Raw genomic sequence first — 23,821 nt, 5'->3', positions numbered from 1 at the left:
CATTTGGCCGTAGTGTTAGCCGAATGCACGGCTGCAAATAATTGGCCAATTAACTAATTGTGCCATGAAAGTGAGGCTGGTGCAAAACTCATAAAAAAATCATATGTCCGGGGAACCTCCTGAAAAACCCTTATCCAACAAATTCGAATTTGGCATGCCTACTACACATAAACAACAATAAACATGGCGAGTGGTACCGGTGTGACTGAGAGAAGATCAAGAAGAAATTGACATTTTATTACAAGAATATAGAATGAACAAACAGCTATTATCAGAAAGTCAATCGTCAAAGGTAACAAACAAGGAGAAAGTTTGGCTTCAGATCTTTAACCGGGTAAATGCGTTAAATCCCTAAATATCCGTTGTCTACGCATATTTTGTCTTAAACGGTAATGCATAAGCACGATGTCTGCCATCCTGTAAAGAGCCTAACAGGTGCGGTAATCCTTCCGTTAGCACCTGTAATGGTGGGGTCTACCGCCATTAAATGTAATGCTTTGTTGGGACCTTAACCTGGCTAATGCATACCGCTAATCGAGTTATGTTTCACCATCAGTACAAACGGCCCCTTTTCATCACAAATGGCTGGACGTGCATACGGGCCCTGGCTTTAGCCACTAGGCCAAACCAGCAAACCATTATCCTAGGTTTAGATAGCTATTCTTAACTGTCTTTACTTCAACTTTTAGAGAGTTAATTCAGAAACTACTTATCATGTTGCTTCCCTCTACCTCCCCATTCAGAGACACACCATCCACTCTCCACAGCTAATTCCTTCTATGGGACACTTCTTGTTTGTGTGTCTGTGTGAGTGTGTGTGGGTGTGCAGTGTTGACATTCAACATGTTTTATTAGTCGCAGAAGATTAGTTTTTTTTTCCTCGCAGATCAATTTCCACCGTACCTGAGCCTTGAGCTGGACTTTTGTTGATTACATGGGGTTTCAAATAGCTTGAAGAGAACATGGCTCTGAATGTCATCTGGACTTTTTATAAACTTTTAAAATAGCAACATAGAAAACAATTTTTTGGGATCCCAGCACCTGGCTTTGTTGAGTGAAAAAAATCTGAGTGAAAACCAAGCCATGATTTAATCTAGAGAGGGAGGTCCCTGTCTGTCACATTCTAGCAGGACTCCCCATCAGGGAGCAATAACAAGTATCAGTGTGTATGATGTTGGTCTTCCAGATAGAGGAGATTAAAAAAATGAAAAGCAGATCATATTTTGCATCTGTTTTTTGTAATGTTTATAGAGCTGCAGCTATGATTAGTGACGTATGATGTGTGGGTATAATTAATCTGTGTTATTCTATCTGGCGTCTGTACTTCAAATGTAAGTGGAAATTTAACCAACAGTATTTCATCCATACATTTTTTTTTAGATAAATTAAGACATGCCCTTAAACAGAATCAAACCTCTTCACCTGCATCTGCTCCCCTTTCTGAAATGTCTCCTCTTTCATAACCTGCATGTAAAATCCTCCTCTATTATTTATCCATCAACAAAAGTGTCGACCACAGTGCTGCAACATGTAGTTGCTAGGAAACATCACAAGCAACTGCAAAGCTTCTCCATGCTGTTTTCAGCTCTAATGCCTGCCTCTACCTCCCCAGGTGTGGTTCTACAACCAGGCCTGGCACGGCATGCCGTCCTTCCTCAGCGTGGCCAACAACGCCATCCTGAGGGGGAATCTGCCGGCTGGAGAGGACCCCCGCCAGTACGGCATCTCTGTGTCAAATCACCCTCTGAACCTCACCAAGGCGCAGCTCTCCTATGTTGCTTTGTGAGTCATCAGACCAAAAACAATTGAGGTTAAAGGGTAGATGGTGGGTAGATGCTGCATGAAAGAAACAGGGCAGGAGCCTCTTAAATGAAAAATGAACTTTGATTTTAGAATGGATCCAAGCTAGTGTATTCAGAAATGTTGTGTATTGTTGATAAATGTTGACTATATCCAGAATCCTTTTCTGCAGCCTTGGGCATATATTTTGCTTCAGTAATGCTCTGGGTAATCACAGTATTATGTGCATATATGGTTTCGTGTGGGGAGTCCAAACTGTGGAAATTTAAGCACAAAATCTTTACCAATTACTGACTTCTTTACTAAGTTACTTACTCACTTTACTCCAGTTAGCTCTGCATGTCTTAGTTATTTTGTTCATACTTCTTCTCCTTCTTCCATGCTTTCCATCTGACTTACCACTGACTTACTGTACTCATCTACTTTCTCACTGAATTACTCTTTACATTCTTTTAAGACTCCCTGACTTGGTTACTTTAAACTTACTCATTACTTACAGCTCACTTAATAACTTGCCTCCTGCTTAAGGGGATCCAGTTGTCTCTGGACATGTCTTAATAGACATGTTCCAACTTTCCCAATGCTACGCCCTTGTTTGCCACTTTTACCTCAAAGTTTTAAAATGTAGGGTGACAATAATGCATTTACCTTTTGTCACAAGATGTGATTTTTGGTTTTCAGGAGAGACTGATTGTGACTGAGGAACTGAGAGAAATCAGACAGAGTGAGAGGGACATGGCAAGGGAGTGTAAGAGAGAGAAGCAGATACAGGAGAACAGATGAGTAAAATAACACAATGGAAATTGTGGGACAGAAATATAGATAAATGGAGGATTTGTTTGAGTGTGCACAGATTTGAAGGCCCTTATGAAGAGCGTATAGCATTTTTTCCTCAGGCGTAGAGAGAGCGAAAGCGAGAGAGCAGCTCCCCATGAGAGCAAGAGATTAATGATGTGCTAAATCCCAACATATGGATCTAACTGCTCTCTGTGTACCGTGCAATGTTTTGTTTTGTGATCAGGACCACATTTTGAGTTGGCATGTATTCCTCAACATCATCTATTGTTGATAGTTTGTATTTTGGCTTTTCTGAGGCATCAGCGTGATCAACACTTGTAATGCAAAGCTGCTTGAATTCTTCCCCCTAGCTGCAAATTACCATGCAGCACCATAACCACAACTCCTGACATTATACAGGCAATTCAATGGCTGCCACCAATCACCACAATGGAAGCAGTTTTATTCTGTGCTCCATCGCCGCTCCAGCCTGATCCTCAGTCAGGTATTTATGTAGTGATCAGGTGCTCACGACAGGCCTGAGTTAGAGAGCGGGACTGAACCAGGGTTAGGAGATAATTACGATCGCCTGCCTACGGTAGATTCAGGATGAACCTCTTTTCCTCTCAGCTTCTCGGTGCAGACTGTGACGACTGCAATTTATAAAGTAAGATTCCAAGATAAGCTTGGACACTCTGTCATTGTTGAATAAGTGTGCAGGTCACAGAACAGGAACAGGGTAAATAGAGGACTCCTTGAATAGATTACTAAATACTCTGGATTACAGTTCCTTTAAGCTCTATTTCAATGTTTTTTGTAATAATAATGTACCTAATACCGATATGTTACATTCAGAATAATAATCCCACATAGAAATGCTCTAACACTCTACACTTCCTGCCAGTCATACTGAGTTTTTGAGCCTCTTTTAGCTCATTTTTTTTGTTTTTAGATTTCCAAAGACCCTCTGCCATAACTTCCAACTGTCATATCTGTTTGAAACTCTGTCTACTGACCTCTCCTCCCAATATAGGGTCAAAAAATGCCCCCCAAAACAATCTTAAACATACCTATGCTTTGGTCCCCATCGACATTTCCTTCATGTCATGGAGTAATTCCTCACTTATGGCTTGTTTCATTGCCAAGGTTTGGACACCAGAATTGCATGGTGCCATCTAAGTTGAAGTGACACTCCCCTCAAGTGCACTTCACTACAAATTCCAATTGCAAGTTATATCAAGAGCCAGGAAATTGTAAAAAAAAAAATGTATGCAGCTGTAAAGAAAGGTGACATTTACACCAATCAAAATGACAACTTCACTCAAGTAAGGGATCTAGTAATATGGCCTTCAAGTTTCTCATTCATCTTTTAAATGGTCATACTTAAGCAGAGCTTCAATAATAGAGACATATTTGTCATTTCTTAGTGGCAGAAGAATATCAGACTGGTAATTGACAACAATATTCTGTTCATACCACCATGTTGAATTTGACTTTTTCACATAGTTGCCTCCAGCAAATACATTATGTTCCTTACTCGTCCACGGTACTCGCAAAACATCCCATAAAAAAGTGTGTGCGTGTCTAATTAATTTGCGTTCTGTCCCATCAGAATTGAAATAGTATCCCAATATATTACAAAATACTACTTAATACAAACACCATCCCAAATGTTGTGCCTGGAGCCTCAGACTTGATAATTATCTGCTCTCAGCCTCTCTGCACTTAAACATTTCAGGCTGTGCCCTGCAGCCCTTGTCATTAAAAACAAACCTAAAGCAAAGCAGCACATCCTGTACAGCTTTGCTCCCACTGCTCATTCTTCTTGCTCCTGCATTATTAGTTAATTAGCAGATTGCTAGTCGTCTTCTCCACAGCAATTACACCCCTTCAAAAATTCAGGGTTAGATCAAACTCCCCACCCACCCATGCACTAACCCACCCACCCTGTAGCACATAGCCCTTGAAACCTGTTGAAATGTGCTTCGGCACCCACTGCGGTGAATGATTTTATTTATGAGCTCTAATTGTGTCTGGTCGGCCGGGATAAATACCACCATGTAGCCACACAGGGTTGCTCATTTAATATGCTAATTACACAACAGGAAGTCTTGTGAGAGATTAACACAGGCCAGGGGTTGAAGATAGTGGTGGGGGTTAAAAGAATACACCACAATTTTATGCAATGCTAATGGTGCGGACACAAAGAAGGACATTTTCAAAGCTGGCATGGGTTAAATAAAACACAGTAAAACAAAGGTTAATAATAACTGTGTAGGGAAAAAACATTTTATTCAAACCAAACAAGGCGATTTGTGCTCCTTAGAAGTCTGGTTAAGATTTCAAAATTACCCTCTATGCTGCTGTTAACCAGGTTGCCAAGAGACCAACAAAAGCTACAACTTCAATGTGAACGAGGTGCAATAGCCTATCATGGTTTTAAAGGGCTAATGATCTTTAAAACCTTTTTTTTATTGTGTACAAACAGCATTACCAGAGCTCGCCATTAATGTTGGTGCTGCTCCTTTTATGAAGTCATCAATTATATATTAATTATTTTGTTTAAAAATGGTGTTAAACAGCATGCTGACATTGCAAAGACATAAATGTCATGTGTTTTTCTTCATTACAGATAATGAGCAATGGCTTCAGCATTGTTGCTTGACCTGGTTTGTGTCCTGGTAACAAGGGAAGCATGGGTTTTTCATGTTTTTGAGAATCTCTTATTTTCACTCCTAGGGAAACTGCAATGAATATTGCAGTCGTCATTTCAGACACCTTCATGAGAAGCATGAAACAGTTTGATTTAGATTTCAATTTAGTTCAACTTTGTGTTTCATAAAGGCTTCTTGTACACAGTACCCTGGAATGAGTGCGTACATGATGAAGCACATGTAAACCTAGTGGAAACCGTATGATCATTAGCAGAGCAGATGTGTGAACCAATTTCCTTTTTGACACAGTTTTGCTCACACCTAAAAGGATATTTTCAGAGCGAACGCATCATCAGAAACACCTTGATGAGTCTTCACAGGATTTAAACATTTTATACAATGTTTCATGAGCAGAGTTTAGTCCTGCTCTGCATTTTCAATCTTTTTTTCTGGTTCCTGAATTATTTTTTTGCTTTGCTCTATTCACCCACAGGGCCACGACCTCCACCGATGTAGTGGTGTCCATCTGCGTTATCTTTGCCATGTCCTTCATCCCGGCCAGCTTTGTCCTCTTCCTCATCCAAGAGAGGGTCAACAAAGCCAAGCATCTGCAGTTTGTCAGCGGAGTAAACCCGGCTGTCTACTGGTTGGCCAACTTTGCCTGGGATATGGTAAGATCTTAGACTTCATAAAACATGGATGTAGTCTCAGTGACATCACCCAGTGGTTTCTTAAGAGATGCGATTAAGACCAGTAATGGTGGTGGCCATACTAGAAATGCTGACTTCAGCTAACTTCAGGCTAGAAATGTCATATTAACATAAAAAGCAGTAAAGCTCAGTGACTGATGTCTGTCAGACAGCCAGCAAAATCCATTTGTCCTTTGAAGTGGCCTCGCCCCCAATTCATGGGGCTTAATATAGTGAAAACAAGTGAACTGTCAAAAAACTCACCCCATCTATATTTATCATAAATAGAGAAACAAGAAAAAGAGAACAAAACCCCTTTCTGGTACCAGGCAGTAAACATATTGTCATCTGCTGTAAAAATGTACATTTTTAATATGGTGCCTAATGGGGATTGACTCATTTTTGGAGTGATCCAAAGTGGCCGCTGGAGGAACTGCAGTTTGTTGCAAAACTGCAATGACTTCCTTCCTTTTTTTTTTTAACACTTGACGTGTTGGCTTTGTGCGAACCTACTTAATCATACTGCCATATCACCCTTACTTGATAGTAACATTTGGATGTACAAGTTAGCATTTCCTCTTTCTGTTAAACTTAATAGAATCTTGACTTTTGAAAAAGTTCAATTACACAATAAGGCGATACAACACGCCTTGTTTTAACTCAGATAAATCTCCCTCTATCCTGAAGACTTTCCCCACCTGTGTAAAAATAATTTCCATCCACTGTAAGTGATAATATAGCTTCCATACTAATGCTTCTGGGAAAAGCTTTACCCGAGCAGCAGTTATTGGCTGAGGCGTAATTATTGACACCAGCTGCCACCGCTGGTTACACTCAACAGGCTCAGCGGCAGTTTCCCTCAGGCATAATTGAAGTAAACATTTTATCAGGTATCCTTGGTAAAGAAATGGCATCAGGTCGCTCATCATTACGGTAGATAAATACAGTCTGAGTGGGAGACAAATGTACCCAAGGAGCCCGTCTAATGATTGTAGCCTGAAGCTCTCTGCATTAGCATGCATGCTCGGTCAACAATGGGGATATTGCAGGAAATCCAAGCAGAAATCTCCTTGATATTTCATTGTTACCTTATCATGTGAATTGAAGACAATCTTGTATCTTTATTTGATACACCTGGTGCAAAGTAGTGTGTTTGTTAAAAGAACTCTGCAGCCATAAGCATGATCAAAACCACAAATACAAGCTTTTATGTCCACTTTTTGATATTTACTGATTTAAGTATTTTTATTTTAAAGTAAACCAGTTATAAAACCATTGTTCAGTTCAATGTGTCATTGAAGGCAGTAGAGTCTGTTATTCATCTAATTAATAACTAAATTAAAGGGGGATACATTTGAGCTCTAATTAAAAAAGTAATTCACAGATGTTATAATTACATAAAAGGAAGCCATCACCAATGATTTAAGGATCAAAGTGTTCATCCTGTATGACTTTCCCTTCTCAGTATTGGGTCTTTGTTTTTGTTCTCACAGTGTAACTACACCGTACCCGCCCTGATTGTTATAGTGATCTTCCTCTGCTTTCAACAAGAAGCCTACGTGTCCTCTGCAAACCTGCCTGCATTGATTCTGCTGCTCATTTTGTATGGGTGAGTAAAACAAACACACCTACAGCTCTCATCATTGAATTAGAATTTTGAAGACAGTTTAGATTTAATAAGTCCTACTCTTGCTTATTCCACTACATACCTCACGACAGATACAAATTATTTAGTGTAATTTGTATCTACTAATGTGAGCATGTCATAAAATCTAGTGTGAGCCCAGCTTGTTGATCTGTTTTTAATTTAGATCAAATCAAAATGTATGAAGGAAACTTTCAATGAAAATAATGTCAACACCCACGGTGAGTCTTCATGGAGCTATCTAAAGCATTTCTATGGCAAGTTGTTATAACACTCAATCCAAACGCACTCCAGTCAGGAATTATATTTCAGAAATTGACAGCATAATTATTCTAGTACTAATGATGCCACTTTTTCCATTCGTGTGTATTCAGTTTCAGATATCTGAAACCTGGAGTCAGACTCTTGCCTGACTCCAGAATGAACATTATAGATGTTATAAACTCCCACTTCAGATTTCTGTTTTCAAATTGTTTGTAGTTATAACTGAGGTAAGCTAGCATCTTTTTGGTCATCTACATTAGCATTTTAACTTGCAAAAATTACATAATTATCGCCATTTCAGATTATCAAACAATAGGCTTACGTCATTCTCCTCATTGCAAGAAAAGAAAGCAGTCATGCTGTGGCCTTGATCAAAAAAATCACAAGAAAATATCTTAAAATATTGTAACTGAATAAGGGAATATATGCAGAGAGGGAACGCTGCTTTAAGAAATCTTGTGAAAATCAAACATTGGCTGTCTCTGGACACATTACAGGGCACTCTAAGTCACATATCAAAACAATGAGTCAAAAATGTTACTTATGTAAATTTTTCTTTAACACGATGTCAGCTCTATGAAACTGTGGAAAGAATAACAGATACAGATATCAACAGTGCGTTTACAGACGTGCTAGTGGTATTTTTCTCAGCATAATTGCAGTTTACATATCTGTAACAGCATTTTATACTAGTTACAACGTATTTTGGATACCCAAAGTTGCATTAGGGATGTCTGAAAATAAACTTTTGACTTGTCGCAATTGGATAATTGCTATCTAAATAAAAGTTTTCAGATATTTCAAATCAACCTAATGAGGGGCAAAAGTGACGGATAGGGACCAAGCAGTAAGGCACAAGACACAGGCGTAACTGTTATTTTACCCAAATTCACTATCCAAATGATAAGAGCTAGGCCTTTAAAAGAGGTCAGCTTAATATAACTGAAATTAATAACAAGACCAAATATAAGGTGTGAACTAAACAAACAGACCTTGCACAATGAGACTAAAAGAGAACTTGTATATACCTATGCACACACATGCCACCAGGAATAAAAACCTAATTACTGGGAAAAAACAAAGGTTTAAATTTACCAGCTTTAGCATTGTATGCAAAGGGCCCCAAATATGGAATGAGCTCGACGATGGGTTAAAAATGTCACTTCTAGAAAAAGCTAAATTGCAACTTCTGGCAATGTATGATTAATTTACGAATCATATCAATGCACCCACTAATCTATGTATGTAACCACAATATTGGGATTGTCTGTTGTTTGTTTGTAGTCTGTTAGTATGTTGTTGTTGTATCTTGTCTGTTGCCACTTTATTCGTGGGAAATTGGGCCCTCTATTTAAAGCTTTAAATAGCTTCCTTGGGGTCACCCCTTTCCAAACATCCAACCATTGTGAAAATGTGTACTGAATATAAATTGATGTATATTTGTGATGATGTCTGTGAATAAACTAGACTAAACTTTGGCCAAACCAAGTTTAACACAATGGGTAAACAAAATTGACTAAATTCAATGCAATACTAATTAAACCTACAAAAAAGACCACCCCCATGACATGAGAGCCCATGGTCTGCTCCAACAATAAAAGTCTGCCCTTGGCCACGCCTTTTGTTCAAAAACCCAGGAAGTGACATCCCCCACAGCAAGGTAACTCAAAGACAAAGAAACAATGATTAATATGACATAAATATATAGAATGTAAAATGATTTACATTGTTAAAATCCGTGCACTCAATTTAAACAATGTACGATTAAATGCAGGATAAGATACTAAAAGAAGCTTAGGCTGTTACTTGTGAGGTTGATTGGTGTTGAAAACTAGTGTTGGACAAACTGAGGTGACAGTGTGGCTGGGGAGATATTACTGTTGTGTGGCTCCAGACATCACAGTGACGTCAATAAGAATGTCATTGTGGATATCTAAATCACTCACTTTGACTAGAAATAAATTAATTGCAGATATCCCTTTATTGATATTCAATCTAGCTGTTAAATGTTAAATGTTTGCCATAGTCTTTCTATCAGTGTAACTTGTGTTTCTGAGTTTTTAATGGCATTTTTCTGATTAGAAAAGAGTCATCATGATGGACATAAAAAGTTGTCTGTCATTATTGTCAATGAAAAATAGAAAGCATTCATTATTTTAGAGTATGGACTAGTATTAGAGGTTGCAAAAAAGAACTATGTGTATTAGAGTGTAGATAGTTTGGAGATATTTGCATGTCTCAAAGCATTTTGGTGCTAGAATTAATATTTCACACAGAATATGAAGCACATTTAGTCCATCTATATATGCTAGTCACAGCATGATGCAAGTCAACAAGAGCATGTTTGCAGTGTTGTGGCTTTTGCATAATTATATATCCATGTCTTAGCTCTCAAAGGAAAGCCTGTGAACATCACAATATGTTAAATATACAGTCATAGGTCACAAGGTCACAGGTTGTCAAACCAAAGCAAATCAAAGACTTCAGTTTGGCAACTTTAACATGTTGTTAGCATGCAGACAGACCATGACTCAGCCATTTTTCCTGGAGAAATATTGAACCCCTCTTTTAATGACTTCAGTGAATACTTTCAGCAGCATCTCCCTTTTACACACCTCCAATCCTGAACTTGAACTACAGCAGGCCAAGCATGGCTGGCATTTACTGTGCAGCAGTGTTTTTATGGGTCACTTATGCTCTATGCAAATGACCAGAAGAGGCTTGTGATGCTGTGAAACGGCACACCTGACCCGCTCATCTGCATTTATGAATTGAAGGTGGCATCATTTCTGCTTATTCAGCTGTCACATAAACCCTGCTGTTGACTTTAATGGGAGAAGGCTACTGAAGGTTAATCATCACGTCGTTCTTTTTTATCTTGACTTCCTCTGTGTGAGTATAATCAGATCAGGTCACACACTCTGCCTCGTCTCTTGCAGGTGGTCCATCACCCCCATGATGTACCCCGCCTCCTTCATCTTCAGCGTTCCCAGCACCGCCTACGTGGTGCTCACCTGCATCAACCTCTTCATCGGCATCAACGGCAGCGTGGCCACCTTTGTCATGGAGCTCTTTGATGATGATGTAAGTGACAAACACACACTAACTTACACGCATTCTGAAGAAAAGCACGTTAATATGCAGAATTTGAACAGCATGGAGCCAGAGTTCAAGCTCCCAAAGCGGCATAAAAGATACATCCTGCAGCTTTAGGAGTGGATGGCTAATTGACATGAATCATAGATAAACGCTGTTTTTTCCGAGAAAAAGCTTCCCTACACATGTGGGCGGAGTGTGTGTACCCACCTGCTATAACTTTTAATATATTTCCTTTATCCTCTCAAGGATTTTTCAAAGGAGTTATTTTCCCTATTCTCTTTAATGTTTAATCGTTTGGTGAGAATTGGGTCTTCGGAGAACTTTTCCTCATCCATCTTTCAGCAAGTGTTCATTTTAACTGCAAGCTGCTTCGGTCTCGAGGGAATCAAAAGACAAAGACACCAAAAAAGCGCTGCATAAGAAATGGAGAGCTTTGGAGGAGTGTGAGGGGTGGATGTTGACTGTCAGTCATTTAACTTTTTGATTATTATTTAAATCGCATTTTATAAGAAAAAGAAGAAACTGGCCTATTCTGACTCCACAGCTCTCAATAGAGAGACTTCATCTCCTTAAAGGTACTGATGCCTTCTGGTTTATTCTCTGAACTCAATACGTCTAATTTGATTTGTAGACTTAATTGTTGTTTGCACGATTAGCATACATCACCCACTCTTGGAATTTTTCACATCACATTTTGTAGCCTCCTGCTGATCAGCCATTCGTTGTCAACAGACACAACAGCGTCTCTCTCTCTGACAAGCTGCTTATACATGTGATGCTTCATCAGAACGTCTCCCACGGCTCCGAGCCGGCACTTCAGACGGGGTGTTATGTTGTCTGAAAGACGCTCTGTCCCCTCCGACATGCCTGCCTCCGACTCGATGTTTCCTCCGGCGACGCTCAGCGATGGCATGGGATGTTTCCTGCCTCCTAACGAGGCTGCCTCATTTGCATTGTGATTTCATTATCACACGCATTCATTATCAATTTGTATTTTTTCGTCTGGCACGTCTCACCTCTAAGAAAGTCACTGATGCCATTCTGTTGCCTCTGCATTCACTTCATTTATTGACACATTCTTAGTTGAGTGTGCTACTCATAAAAGGTGCCACTGGTGATAATTTAATGGAGACTATGATGCCAAAAGCAGTGCGACGAGACAGATTTATTGTGCTTTTTTCTTGTTCAAGGCATTAGGGACAGAGATAGTGTTCTCTGAGACTCAACAGGGACAGAGGTCTATGATAATTCTGCTAATCTGACTTGATTTCACAGCTGATAACAGAACCTGACAGGCCGACATCAATCAACACATGACACGACTCTCCAGGTTTTTCCTCATGTGCCCCGTTCAGAGGAGCTATCTCTGCAGAACAGACTCTTCACAGAGACGCTAGCACTGATACGACAGAGCCCCGGTGTGCCCCAGTTTGGCAGAGAGGGTAGATCCTGCACATGACAGCTCAATCCAGTCTTCTCCTTTTGCAACTTCTGCAGTTTCAAAGCTTCCTCTTGTCAATTTGAGGCTTCTCAGCAGTGGCATTAGTTAAACAACGTCGCTCAAAAGTAAAGCTACAGGCTTCAATCTGTTCTCCGTCTTTCAGGCAGGGGTTGGATCTCGTTCCCTTGTGGGCATAGCACCATTTCTCCAAGAGAAAGAAGTATAACACTGGGTGAGAAAGAAGAGCTGCCGTGTAACAAACTCGGTGCCCCAGTTTTGTCTCCAGACGAGGGGAGATTTTCTTCCCCCTCAGGACCGTCCAGCTCCCTGTGGATCGCATAAATCCCAGCCTGCCTTGCATGCTCAGAGCAGTGCTCTAGTCAATACCTCCACCACATGCCGCTCAGAGATAACCACAGGCACATATAGATTTTTTTCAAGATGGATGTCAAGGTGTGGCAGCTGGGCCAGGTACGAGCTAACTTGTGTTGTGTAATTGGAGTGGACACAGTGAAATCTAGCAGCACATATTGATCATATGTTTAAAAAAGGATTAGAGGCAGGTGTTGCATTTTTGATAACATAAGCAAGAGATCCTGGTAGTACATTTTCTCAAAACCCCTTTTTTAACAGTTACGAGCATGGCCTTGAAACAAATGCTCAAATCAATGTTGAGGCTGCAGAAAAAGAAAGAAAGAAAGAAAGAAAAATGACTGAAATAAATAATCCTAAAGCTCCTGCAAGGAGGTTTGGAATGGATGTTAAAGAGACTGAAATTGACAGGGATGCCTCTTTATGACCTACAAGAGAAAACAAGACCATATGCAAAGTGACTATATTTTTTAACTGTTGTGAGAGGATAGATGTCAGACGGGACAATTTAATCAACAGTCTGTTTTTTTTTTTTTTACTTTCACTGAGTGATACCTTCGATTGTTCAAGAAAGCAGGTGAGATATTAATTTATTTATCTTTGTATTTTATAAATTGTTGGAAGACACAATTCATACATGTACAGGAAAAGATCAGCAAAGAGATTGGATTTGAATGTTCCTCGCTTGACCATTAAGTGAATTAAGAAAAACGTCAAAGAAATAAAATCTGGGGAAAATGTTCTGATAGGCTACATTTAAATATCCAGGTATTCTATTTTATCATACCTTCTAGTAAAGTATACCAGTGTAGTCTGAAAGTTATGTGCAAATCAATCTAAAATCTGTTAAAAATGTAAATTAAGGGATGTCGTGGCCGAGCAGTATATTTGCGCCCCATATACAGAGGCCATAGTACTCTTCATAGCGGTCGCTGGTTCAAGTCCCGGCCTCAACCATTTGCTGCATGTCTTCCACCGCTTTCTGCTCCCCACATTTCCTGTCTGTCTTCAGCTGTCCTATCAATAAAGGCATAAAAGGCCCAAAAATAAACCCTTCAAAAAAGTAAAATAATTTAGCCGATTTTTAGGGACAGATAAATCCTAGGGAAAAACAGTAGTTCATAAGAAATAAAAATAATAAAGCAAACATCATCTTTAAAAAGTATCTGACTCTACTTTAGCCATATATTGTCTCTCTGCTCTCATTGCGATTCTCAGCATTATGAATGAAGCCATGCTGCGGGAATAAGCACAAGTAGCGATATGGGTCAGATAAGCGCCTCGCAGGCTATACCACTTTCAGAACCATTTGAAAATGATTTATGGGCACAGAACTGGAACGTAAGGGGGGAAAATTGTCTAGTATTTCATCATCCAAGACTAAGAGATGTTCAGATCTCCTTGATGAACACCCAGTCTGGAGAAGATGTGTTCTTTCATGTATTGATCTCAAATTAAGTCTCGCTTTCATCGCATTTTTCTGTCAGACAGATGGTGTATAACACCTGGGGGATAAATATATGTTTAACATTTAGTGTTTGCTGACAGTTATTAAAGTTGGGGTACATTTCATCTTTTCCTTATTTCTGTTTTCTGTTATGAAAAAGAACTACTGTAAAAGTTAAAAAGAGTAGTTCAAGAAACACACTTGGGAGTAAACTGTTTATTAAAAATTTTTGTCTTTCTAAAATGTACTTCGGCACACAAGCTTTGTGTGAGCTTTGAATCATTTTCAGCTCTTTACTATGATTCCCTGTTTATTGTGCTTTACTAGCATCATCTGAAACATTAAGTTAAAAGTAACGAGCACTGATGTATGAACTGATAAAAGGGATACATTTTTCAAATGATCTCACAAATCACAGAGCTGACTTCACTCTCAGCTGTGAATGCTGATTGCCGTTCTTTGTACCCTTTTAGTCCTCCAGCAAATGTGTAAATGTAGATAAAAGCAGTGATGAATTATTGTTGAACACATTGCCGGACATCTGAAGGTTTGCTTTGACATCATGATCAATGAGGCCCTTTCATCACACCCTTATATCTGCCTGAGAGAAAACTAGGCCAGTGACCACCTACTCGTGCAAAAAAAAATCACCTCAGATATGCATGTACCCACTTTTGATCTTGAACATTACTGTGTGTTTTACCACAAGGGGAGAGGTGGATTGCTTTTTTCTTTTTGACTCAGATGGCCTTAAATAATGTGTTCAAGAGTAATACAAAAAAGTTTGGAAATATATTTCTGTCACGTAACTGTTCTAAAGCAAAGCTAAATTTCCCCCTCCAGATATGTCTGCTTAATTAACCCTGTCAGTATCAGTTTCACTGTAAATTATAAATTACTCAGAGGCTTCATTCTGGCTAACTTCAGTGGTATAGAGCCAAAAAGGAAATACATTTTCTTGTGACTTGCTTACAACTGATTGGTATTATACACTGGAAAAAATGCCCCTCCAAAAACAAGAAAAAAAAAACTTATTAAATAAGCAAAACAAATCTGCCAATAGAACAAGTGAAAATTTGCTTGGTAAGATTTCTTAAATATGTAATATTTAGAAAACTGTGATCTTAAAATTAGCAGGGGAAACTTATTTTAAGCAACATTTTACCAGTATTTTTAAGCTCAGTGTCTCAGAATAAGCCAGGAATGCTAACAATTAGTATTTTTTTCACTCAAAAAAAGATTTCTGCACTAATAAATTTCATGTCAACTTCTTCATTTGAGATATATTCACCTTAATTTGAGTTGTATTACAGCGGCACTTCTCTAGGTTTAAGACCATCTTGTACTTGAAATAAGATTACAAAGTTTAATTTGAGCATTTTGAGATATGTCTTCTCATAGTGAGCTGGATATACTAGTCATGTTGTATTTTTAGGATAAGCCAGATATGCTCAAAAGTAGGTGTTTCATTTTGTGCATGTAGTTTGAGGATGTATATTTTTATCTGATTTAGAAGAAACTGTGCCTGAAAACTGTAACCCACCCTTAAAAAAAACAACTTTTCTTTCTTTCTTTCTTTTTTCTTTTATCAATGGAGCTGTTTTCTGATAGATTCTCCAGTAAAATTTATTTACTTAAATCAAGTAAAGGGTTTATATTAAATCAAGATTATTTGTCTTCTACAAATAAGTTCAAAGCTTGAAAAATGTATGAAATGCAAAATAAACCTTGTTTCTTCTAAATTACAACTCAAAACAAGATCATTTCAAGATTGTTTGACTTAACAAGATATTTAAGATGTCTTAAAACAAGTCCCTCTATCTTGCTCAAATGTTACTTGTTAAGTAAATGTATCTTAAGTTAAGTGGGATAAGACATTTTGACTAAAGATTAGACAATTTCACTTGGTAAGATTTTGAGTTACTGCAGTGTAGGGACATTTTTTTTTTTAAAGTTTTAAACTTTAATTTCGTTATTTACTTTTAAAATGTACTTTTTATTTACTTTTTTAAAAACTATTCCCCAATTTTCCCAAATAGGAGCCAGGACGCCTTTTCCTGATGACACATAATTGATCAAAACTTCTCAGACTACAAACAGAAACCAGAACACTTCCCAGACTAAAATCCAGACGTCTGCCGACAGATTCTACATTTTTAAGTTGAATTTTTAAACACATAATGAAACCAGTTTAACCTTCAAATGTGAATGTTAGATTATCCAAGCAATCGAGCTTGAGCCAAACAAATCTGCATAGAAAATATCATCACAGCTCTTCTTTACGTAGTAGCTCTTTCAAAGAAGCATGTACAGCAGGTTAAAGGACTAGTAGATCATTTTGCCAAGTATGCTTATTTGCTTTCTTGCAGAATGTTAGATGAAAAGTTCAATATTAATGTCATCTCTGTCTGTTTATACAGTATGAGAAACAAAACTTCACTTGCCATAAAATCCACCTGCAGCCCACCAATTAACATTCAATCTTTTAATTTACTTTACTGTTCAGAAAACTCAGCAATTTGTGGTTTCATGTGGGACCGTATGATGGACTTTTACCTGGCTGGGAATCAGCCGAGGCACCTGAGCTACTTACATATGACACAATATGACAATATTACTTTGCAAGAACTTTGCACGTGGCGAAGAGGCCTCCCTGAAACATTTGCCTCCGGATGTTAGCGACACATGTGACAAACTTGTGACAAAGATATCTTTAGAACTGCAGTTTGTTTGTTTGAGGCCTGCTGTCTCATAAGACTTGATGCACTTCTCCTCCGCTGCAAAATGAAAGCTTATTAGAGAGCTGTTACAAACATCCATGAATAAATCCTGAGACAATAATCACCATCATCTAGAAATCATGCACACAGCTTTAACGAAATGCACTGCCTCCCCAGCTCCACCTACTCTTTGCCCTGACTCGTCCAACAGTTAAAAAAAACGGAAATGATGAATTTATATCCTCCCTCCATGTATGCAAGAGCTTTGAAGACTATGCTGCAATGAAGTAGTATGCATAATGCATGAACTGTCTTTTAGCGCCGTGCAGCGCCAAACATAGGAATATTTTGTCTTCCCTCTCCATGACTCTCCCTTGCGCTCCCTCCTTCCTTCCTTATCTGACTTACAGTACTCCCTCCTTTATTTGAGCCAGTTTGTTACAGCCCTGTCCACTGTGCTTATTAGTTATTTCTTTGTGCTTTTCTTGGCTGTCATTGATTTATAACCTCAAGGAGAAAAAGTGGAGGGAGAGACGCTTGTAGCCAGGAAGTGCTCTGTCAAGATAAGACTAGCTTTAATGTATGCCATGTGAAGCAGTGAAACAATGTGCTTTAACTTTATGTTTGTGTGTATCTGTCTCTTTGTTCTTGTATACACTATCAGACAAAGGGAAAAAGAAAGACACACACACTGTGCCTGTAGGTGTTATTCTTCAGCTTTGTCTTTTGGGCCCCTGGGTGCTCCTTCTTCCTCTTAGTTGTGATTTTAAGAACATCTGCTTACCTGAGAACCACCTCATCAGTTTGTGTTTACACATACAGTATGTGTGCAGCCTCACAGATCACACAGTATGCTCCCTAAAGGTTGCTAAACTCCAACATCAAAAAGCGAGATGAACTTAGATGCCCCGCTCTCCCTCAGCGTTATATTTGGAGCCCCACAACACAACAGCACAGCATGCAAATAGTGCGCAGGATGTTTGTTAATTATCCACGCTTGCGTCAGGGTGCTTCCAAACCTCTCATTCCGCCCCTGGCCCTGCTGATTCAAGTCAGCGAGTCAACATATTGGGCTTGTGCTGGCTAATTCCCACGCAGGGCTTGCATATTCAAAGCTTTTACATGCCACTAATTTGTATCTTGTGTGTTGTTTTTCTTTTTATATCCCCGACAGGATGTGTCCCGAATCAACAACATCGTGAAGCAGGTGCTGCTGATATTCCCACACTTCTGTCTGGGCAGAGGGCTAATCGACATGGCCAAGAACCAGGCGATGGGCACCCTCTTCAGCAGTTTTGGTAAGAGGCCATCCACACTATCTGCAACAATAATCACTGGAGGAAAACACTTATCCCAATTATTTATTTTGTGTAACACCAAGAACTGAGATTCTATTACCCTCAAACAATGAAGATGCTCTTTTAAGTGATTGATTAAAGTAACACTTATGAGTCATCTGCCACACTTTAAGATTTCATATCACCCAAATTTGTTTTCTAAAAAGTTCTTGATTTATTAGAGCAAATGACACTGTTTTAAAATAAACATTCCCAACAACAACAATAAAAACAAACGCAAATAATAAAAGTACATGTCCTTCCCCACTCTTTCTTCCCTGTTCCTGATTCTATCTTTTTTATGTTATCACTCAGTGAAGTTATAAAAGCCCAAAGAAAAACAACTTAAGAAAGTTTCCCACTTTGAAGGATGATGGATGTTAGTTTTATAAATAATGTGATGGATGGATGTCTGTTTTAATTTAGTTTAAATCTGGTGAAGTATCATTTTGTAAACATTTCTATTAGTTTACGAAATAAATACGCTGAGCTCAGTCACATTTTTCAAATAATGTTTCTTGAGGTTACATGGTTTATTCAAAAGCTCTCATGTTGCACCCATCTAATCCATTAATTTGTTATATCATATCTTATTGTATTGTATTGTATTGTATTGTATAAGAAGAAGAAGAAGAAGAAGAAGAAGAAGAAGAAGAAGAAGAAGAACTTTATTTACATAGCACCTTACAGCATATCATATCGTATATCATATTCATTTTAAAGTCATGTATCTCATCATATCATATTGTAAGGTATGGTATCATATCATGTTGTATCTTATATGTTATGGTGAATTGTATCATATGTTGTGGTATCTTATCATATTGTATCGTTTCCGTATCTCAAGTGTCATACAGTACTGCATTGTACTCTATTGTATCTGGTGTTCTGGATGGCATGGTATGGTACTGCATTATACTGTATCGCATTATATCATATTGTACTGTTAACATATTACGTTTTGTATCGTGTTGTTTCTTCTCGTATCGTGTAGAAATGTGCGGTTCCTCACGCCAACTTCATGGCTGGCGTACGCACGTTTCTACAGCTGTTGATCCTTGTGCACAGATTCATACATCTGGATATTTTTGTGCGTATGACATTTTCTGGATTTGAGCCTATGCCATGTTTCAGTAGGAAATCCACGCAAGCCTTGTACATGAGGCCCAGGAACCTTTTGGGGAAAAAATTCTGAATGTAAATGTTCTTCATACGTAAAAACTCTTTTTTTTCATGTGGATGTGTATATGCATTCGTCTCACCCATCTTTTTGTCCTGTAAAAAACACTTAAACAACATGCCATATTTTGAAGTGACACTATACAATTTCTGTCAAAATGCTGGTTCTGTATCCCACCAGCATGTTCGACCAGTAATTCAGCCCCAAACCTCCTCTAGTGCTCTTCACTCTGCATGTGTTAAATTTAGTCGGGGAAAAAAGGGAGAAGTGGGCAGTCAGGTTGCAGACGTGGAGTCGGGGTTGAGAGGGCCATCAAGAGGCAAAAGAGGCACATGAAAGAGGAAGAAGAGTCTTACCCGTGGAGAGATGGAGCAGGAAATAGCGGTTTGACGAATCATTTGCAGTGGTGGCGGAGAGCAGGAAGAGAAAAGCAATCACAAGCTAAAAGGGCTAGTGTGGAGAGGGGCTATTTACCAGAGAATGAGAATGAAAGCGCTTTGGGCTTTTTCTTGTCTCCTTACTCTGCCCCCTCGGGCTTGAGGGTTGTAGAAGCTGAGAGAGCAGAATTGACAATGATTAGAGGGGGTGGGGCTGTCAACAGTTAACTTACGTGTTTATTATCCAAAAGAGGCTCCAACGTACAGATGCCAGCTTTTTTTTTTTGCACATGACACTTGTGACAGCAATTTTTTAAAATATATACCACATTTTTCAGACTAAGTGGCATCTTAACTGCTTGCTCTTATGGATGAATATGTCTCCAAAACACTTCAAAGTGCTGACAAATACCGGCTTCCCGCTAACTTTTGACAAAGATATATTTGGCTGTCAATGAAAGAGAACACACACTTGCTAATTCCTTTTTGTTTTGACAATTTTTCTGCTAAATCGTCCTCTGAGCTCGCAGATAAGAGCCGGAAATTAACTGGAAATGACACTCAGTAATGATGTGTTTAATTACTTACCTTTCTCTGTGTGTATTGACTTTTTAATTAACAGGTTTTTTTCCTTTCTTGGTTTATTTTGTTTTTCTTCCCACCTCTTTTTCAGGGGAAGACCGATTTAAGGACCCACTCAGCTGGGATATGGTGGGAAAGAACCTTTGTGCCATGGCCATTGAAGGAGCTGTCATGTTCACCCTCACAATTCTCATCCAGTATAAGTTCTTCTGCAAACCAAGGTAGTAAGAACTCAATGTTTTTCAGAGTGAATTCACGCAGAAGTGGCTGATAAAAGTGTAAAAATCTCACTTGTTTTTTGTCAAACTGAAAGTGACCATGTACCACACAGTCAAGCTGCTGTTCTCATCTGATTTTAAGTATTGTATATCTATTCAGTATTTGTTACATTCATTAAATAATTTCCCCTTTTTAGTAATGAGTAATGTACTTCATATTTATTTAATATAAAACATCTGCTTCGTCTTGAATTTGTTTACAAACACATCCCTGTTTCCCTTTTTATTTTAGCTCGGCTGTTTACTTACTCTAAAAGCCAGGTTGCCATGGTTACTAATGCCTGTGGCTTCTACAATTTATGAAAATTGCAGAGATGGTTTCACTGAGCTTAAACTTTGACCGAGATAATTTGTCAGGCGAGTTCATGTTAATTTTAATGAAGGGTGTTGTGTTAACTGTGGTTGACTTCTCTCTGCCAGGCTTATTACAGTGAAGTCATTACCCGAAGAGGAAGAAGATATCGATGTAGCTCGGGAACGTGAGAGGGTGTGTGATGGCAGAGCTCAGAACGACCTGCTGAGGATCTGTGACCTTACAAAGGTACTTTGCTGTGCACTTTATATAATAGACTCTCTATGACTTTGTTCATCTTCCTTTTATGTTCAGGAGGGTGCCTGGATTGTAGCTTGGAAGATGTTGTGGTTTCAATTTGTAGTCCAAGCAGCATTGACCAATCACAAATTGTTATGCAAAAAATATCATACATATATATTATTCAACATGAATGACAATTCGACTTTGACGTTGTGTCGCCAAAGCCAATCAGTGTTTAGATTTCACACTTCTTTGGAATGCTTGAGAAATTATCAATCAGACTTCCATTCAGCAAACAAGCATTTTGTAAACTGTTCTGATTCCCTTTTGACGACACACCTGACAAAGCTTGCATTTTTACCTGTTGCAAGTGAATCACAACAAAAACTGTTTCTTCATTCATACTCGTGGAGTAAGCCAGAGTGGAGCCTCTGTGTGACTTAAGGCTGATTTATACTTCTGCGACGCCCCTATGCAGCAGGGGCTGACACGGACATGAGCCCCACATACTTGTGCGTTGATGTGCTGCTCAGCAATTCTCCTCCTAAACGCTTGAGGGCAGTGCGGTCTCTCTGATAGGTGTCACCTGCTTCCGGCCCTGCTACGATCTCTGTTTACTTTTCCAGAGATTCAGAGCGTGTTATGTTGATCTACAGCTGATACATGTTGCTGTTTATCATACAGACATGATTACAGGGAAGAATAGAGAGGAGGAGATGAAATACATGGCCGATGTGCGGCTGATGTCTGGGATCCCGGAAGTGCTGTAAATTCAGGAAATACAATGCCGCCGAGTGGACCAATCACAGGGCTTGCGGTCCGTGTCGATCCTATGTGTAGTTACATTTTGGAGGAGGTGCACGTCAGCTACGTGCGTAGGCCTCTGCGTAGGTACGGAAGCTACGCAGACCCCCGGTGTAGGCTATGCCGTTGATTTGACGCAGAATTATAAATCCCCCTTTACTGTCAATGGCACTGAGACCCGCCATCAACAGATGCTCCTTCAGGTGATGAAATGGAGGCATTTATTCTGTAGACATATCTGGTGAAGCTCTTGACTTTTGATCTGAACACGTTGGCTTGTCAGATTGCTTACTGGACTGTAAACAATCTAGCACATGGAAATGAGTAAAAGTTGTATATCGCTAACTGTTTGCTATGTTGAATGTCGGACAATTTGGTCCCGATTTCTGGAGTCGAACACTGTCGTCAAATGGTAGATGGGTCTAAAGGTTGGTCCCAGATGGATTTAGAAAGTGGTTCATTTTGTCTTGAGTTGTATTTCTGCCCTATCCTATATAAAGCTGTTATTTGTATCTTCCCTCGTTTTTAAAGCCGTTCTTGACAATCAGTATTACCTTTTGAAGTGCAGCAAGTATAAGAGAAATAAACAAAGTCAGTATGTATGTTTTTTGTCTTGCAATTAGCCTCTCTGACATTATACCATGACAACCAACATTATTTAAATTCCATTAATGCACTCCATTTGCACGTGTATGTGGGTGTTTGTAGATGGGAGCAAGTAGTGATTGTTGTTTCCTCCACTCAATCCTACATTCTTCAGTTTTCAGGGTAAATAGGTGAGACCGTTTGCTCTGCTGCAGCTGTGAACATTCACAAACATCATAAGTGGGCAGGAGAAACAAACAAGATTAAATTCAAAGGGGTGTAAAGGTCTGGACTATACTGCTCTGGACCTTCCCTCCTTGCAGCAGGTGAAGTCGAGCATGCTGCGATGGAGCTTGCCTCGACACCGCAGAGATTAACGCCTCATCCATGGGCAGATGTTCCGTCCCTGCGGGCGGTGCGGCAGCAGGAAGTGTCACCGCAGCAGCTTCCGCGCAGACAGCTGGACGATCTAACTGCCTTTTGCTTCTTACCAGCCCTCCTTACTCCTTTACACCTGCAGTCTTCTCAGTTTCACCATATTTAATCTTTCACTCATTGTGACGCAGCTTGCCACGCTCCCTCGGGTAATTACCAAACAAGTGCTTGGTGAAACATCTGGGTGGGTAATGTATCGCAAATCAACCCGCAAGGTGGAAAGGTGTGGTCCTCTCTGTGTTGAACTTCTAGAGATAACTTTCTCAGTGCTCCATTAACTTGTAAAAACAATTCATCTCTACTGTAGAGCCAGTGCCAAACTCTTTGAGATACTGGATTAGATTTGACAAGCAGGCATTACTAAACACCTTCATGCCGACAGTATTTCTCTGAGCTAGAACACAGCGGCTCATCACAGCACAAAAACAGCAGTGCAGTGGCAGAAGGCATCAGGATTCTTCCTGCAGTGCCCTCATTGACTCCCACCACAGCTGTGCCCCATCCATTTGGGGTGTAGATAACAAATTGATCAATGAGCGCTCAGCTTCGGTGGCCATGCGCCACAGGCTGAGCCCCTGTCATAAATCTAAACGTGCCTCTGAAGCGATCGACAGGCCATCAATCATGTGTCAACTTCCTGCTCCTCCCCTTTCCTTTCCTGCTTCTCTAAACAGGAGCATTTTGCTGCGTGCCCCACCTGCTAGCCTCTTCTTAGCTGCTGCATTAGCATCTGCGCTTTAATCAGTGGAGACTGTAATAGAAGCGATTGTCTCTGAGCAGGCTTCAGGCCCAACGCTGTC

At 39.5% G+C, this 23,821-nt stretch overlaps 1 protein-coding gene across 1 annotated transcript in view; it reads left to right on the top strand.

Moving 5' to 3' along the window:
- LOC117807432 (phospholipid-transporting ATPase ABCA1-like) overlaps positions 1–23,821 on the top strand; it is a 255,352-nt gene that overhangs the window by 185,003 nt on the left and 46,528 nt on the right. The window contains 7 exon segments of the mRNA XM_034676741.1: positions 1,613–1,782; positions 5,725–5,902; positions 7,414–7,529; positions 10,769–10,913; positions 18,083–18,206; positions 20,476–20,605; positions 21,083–21,203. Coding sequence (XP_034532632.1) covers positions 1,613–1,782; positions 5,725–5,902; positions 7,414–7,529; positions 10,769–10,913; positions 18,083–18,206; positions 20,476–20,605; positions 21,083–21,203 — 984 coding nt within the window.

The sequence above is a fragment of the Notolabrus celidotus genome, chromosome 23 (genome assembly GCF_009762535.1).
Source record: "Notolabrus celidotus isolate fNotCel1 chromosome 23, fNotCel1.pri, whole genome shotgun sequence".
Taxonomy (NCBI): Eukaryota; Metazoa; Chordata; class Actinopteri; order Labriformes; family Labridae; genus Notolabrus; species Notolabrus celidotus.
This window is presented reverse-complemented; position numbering and strand designations above follow the sequence as displayed.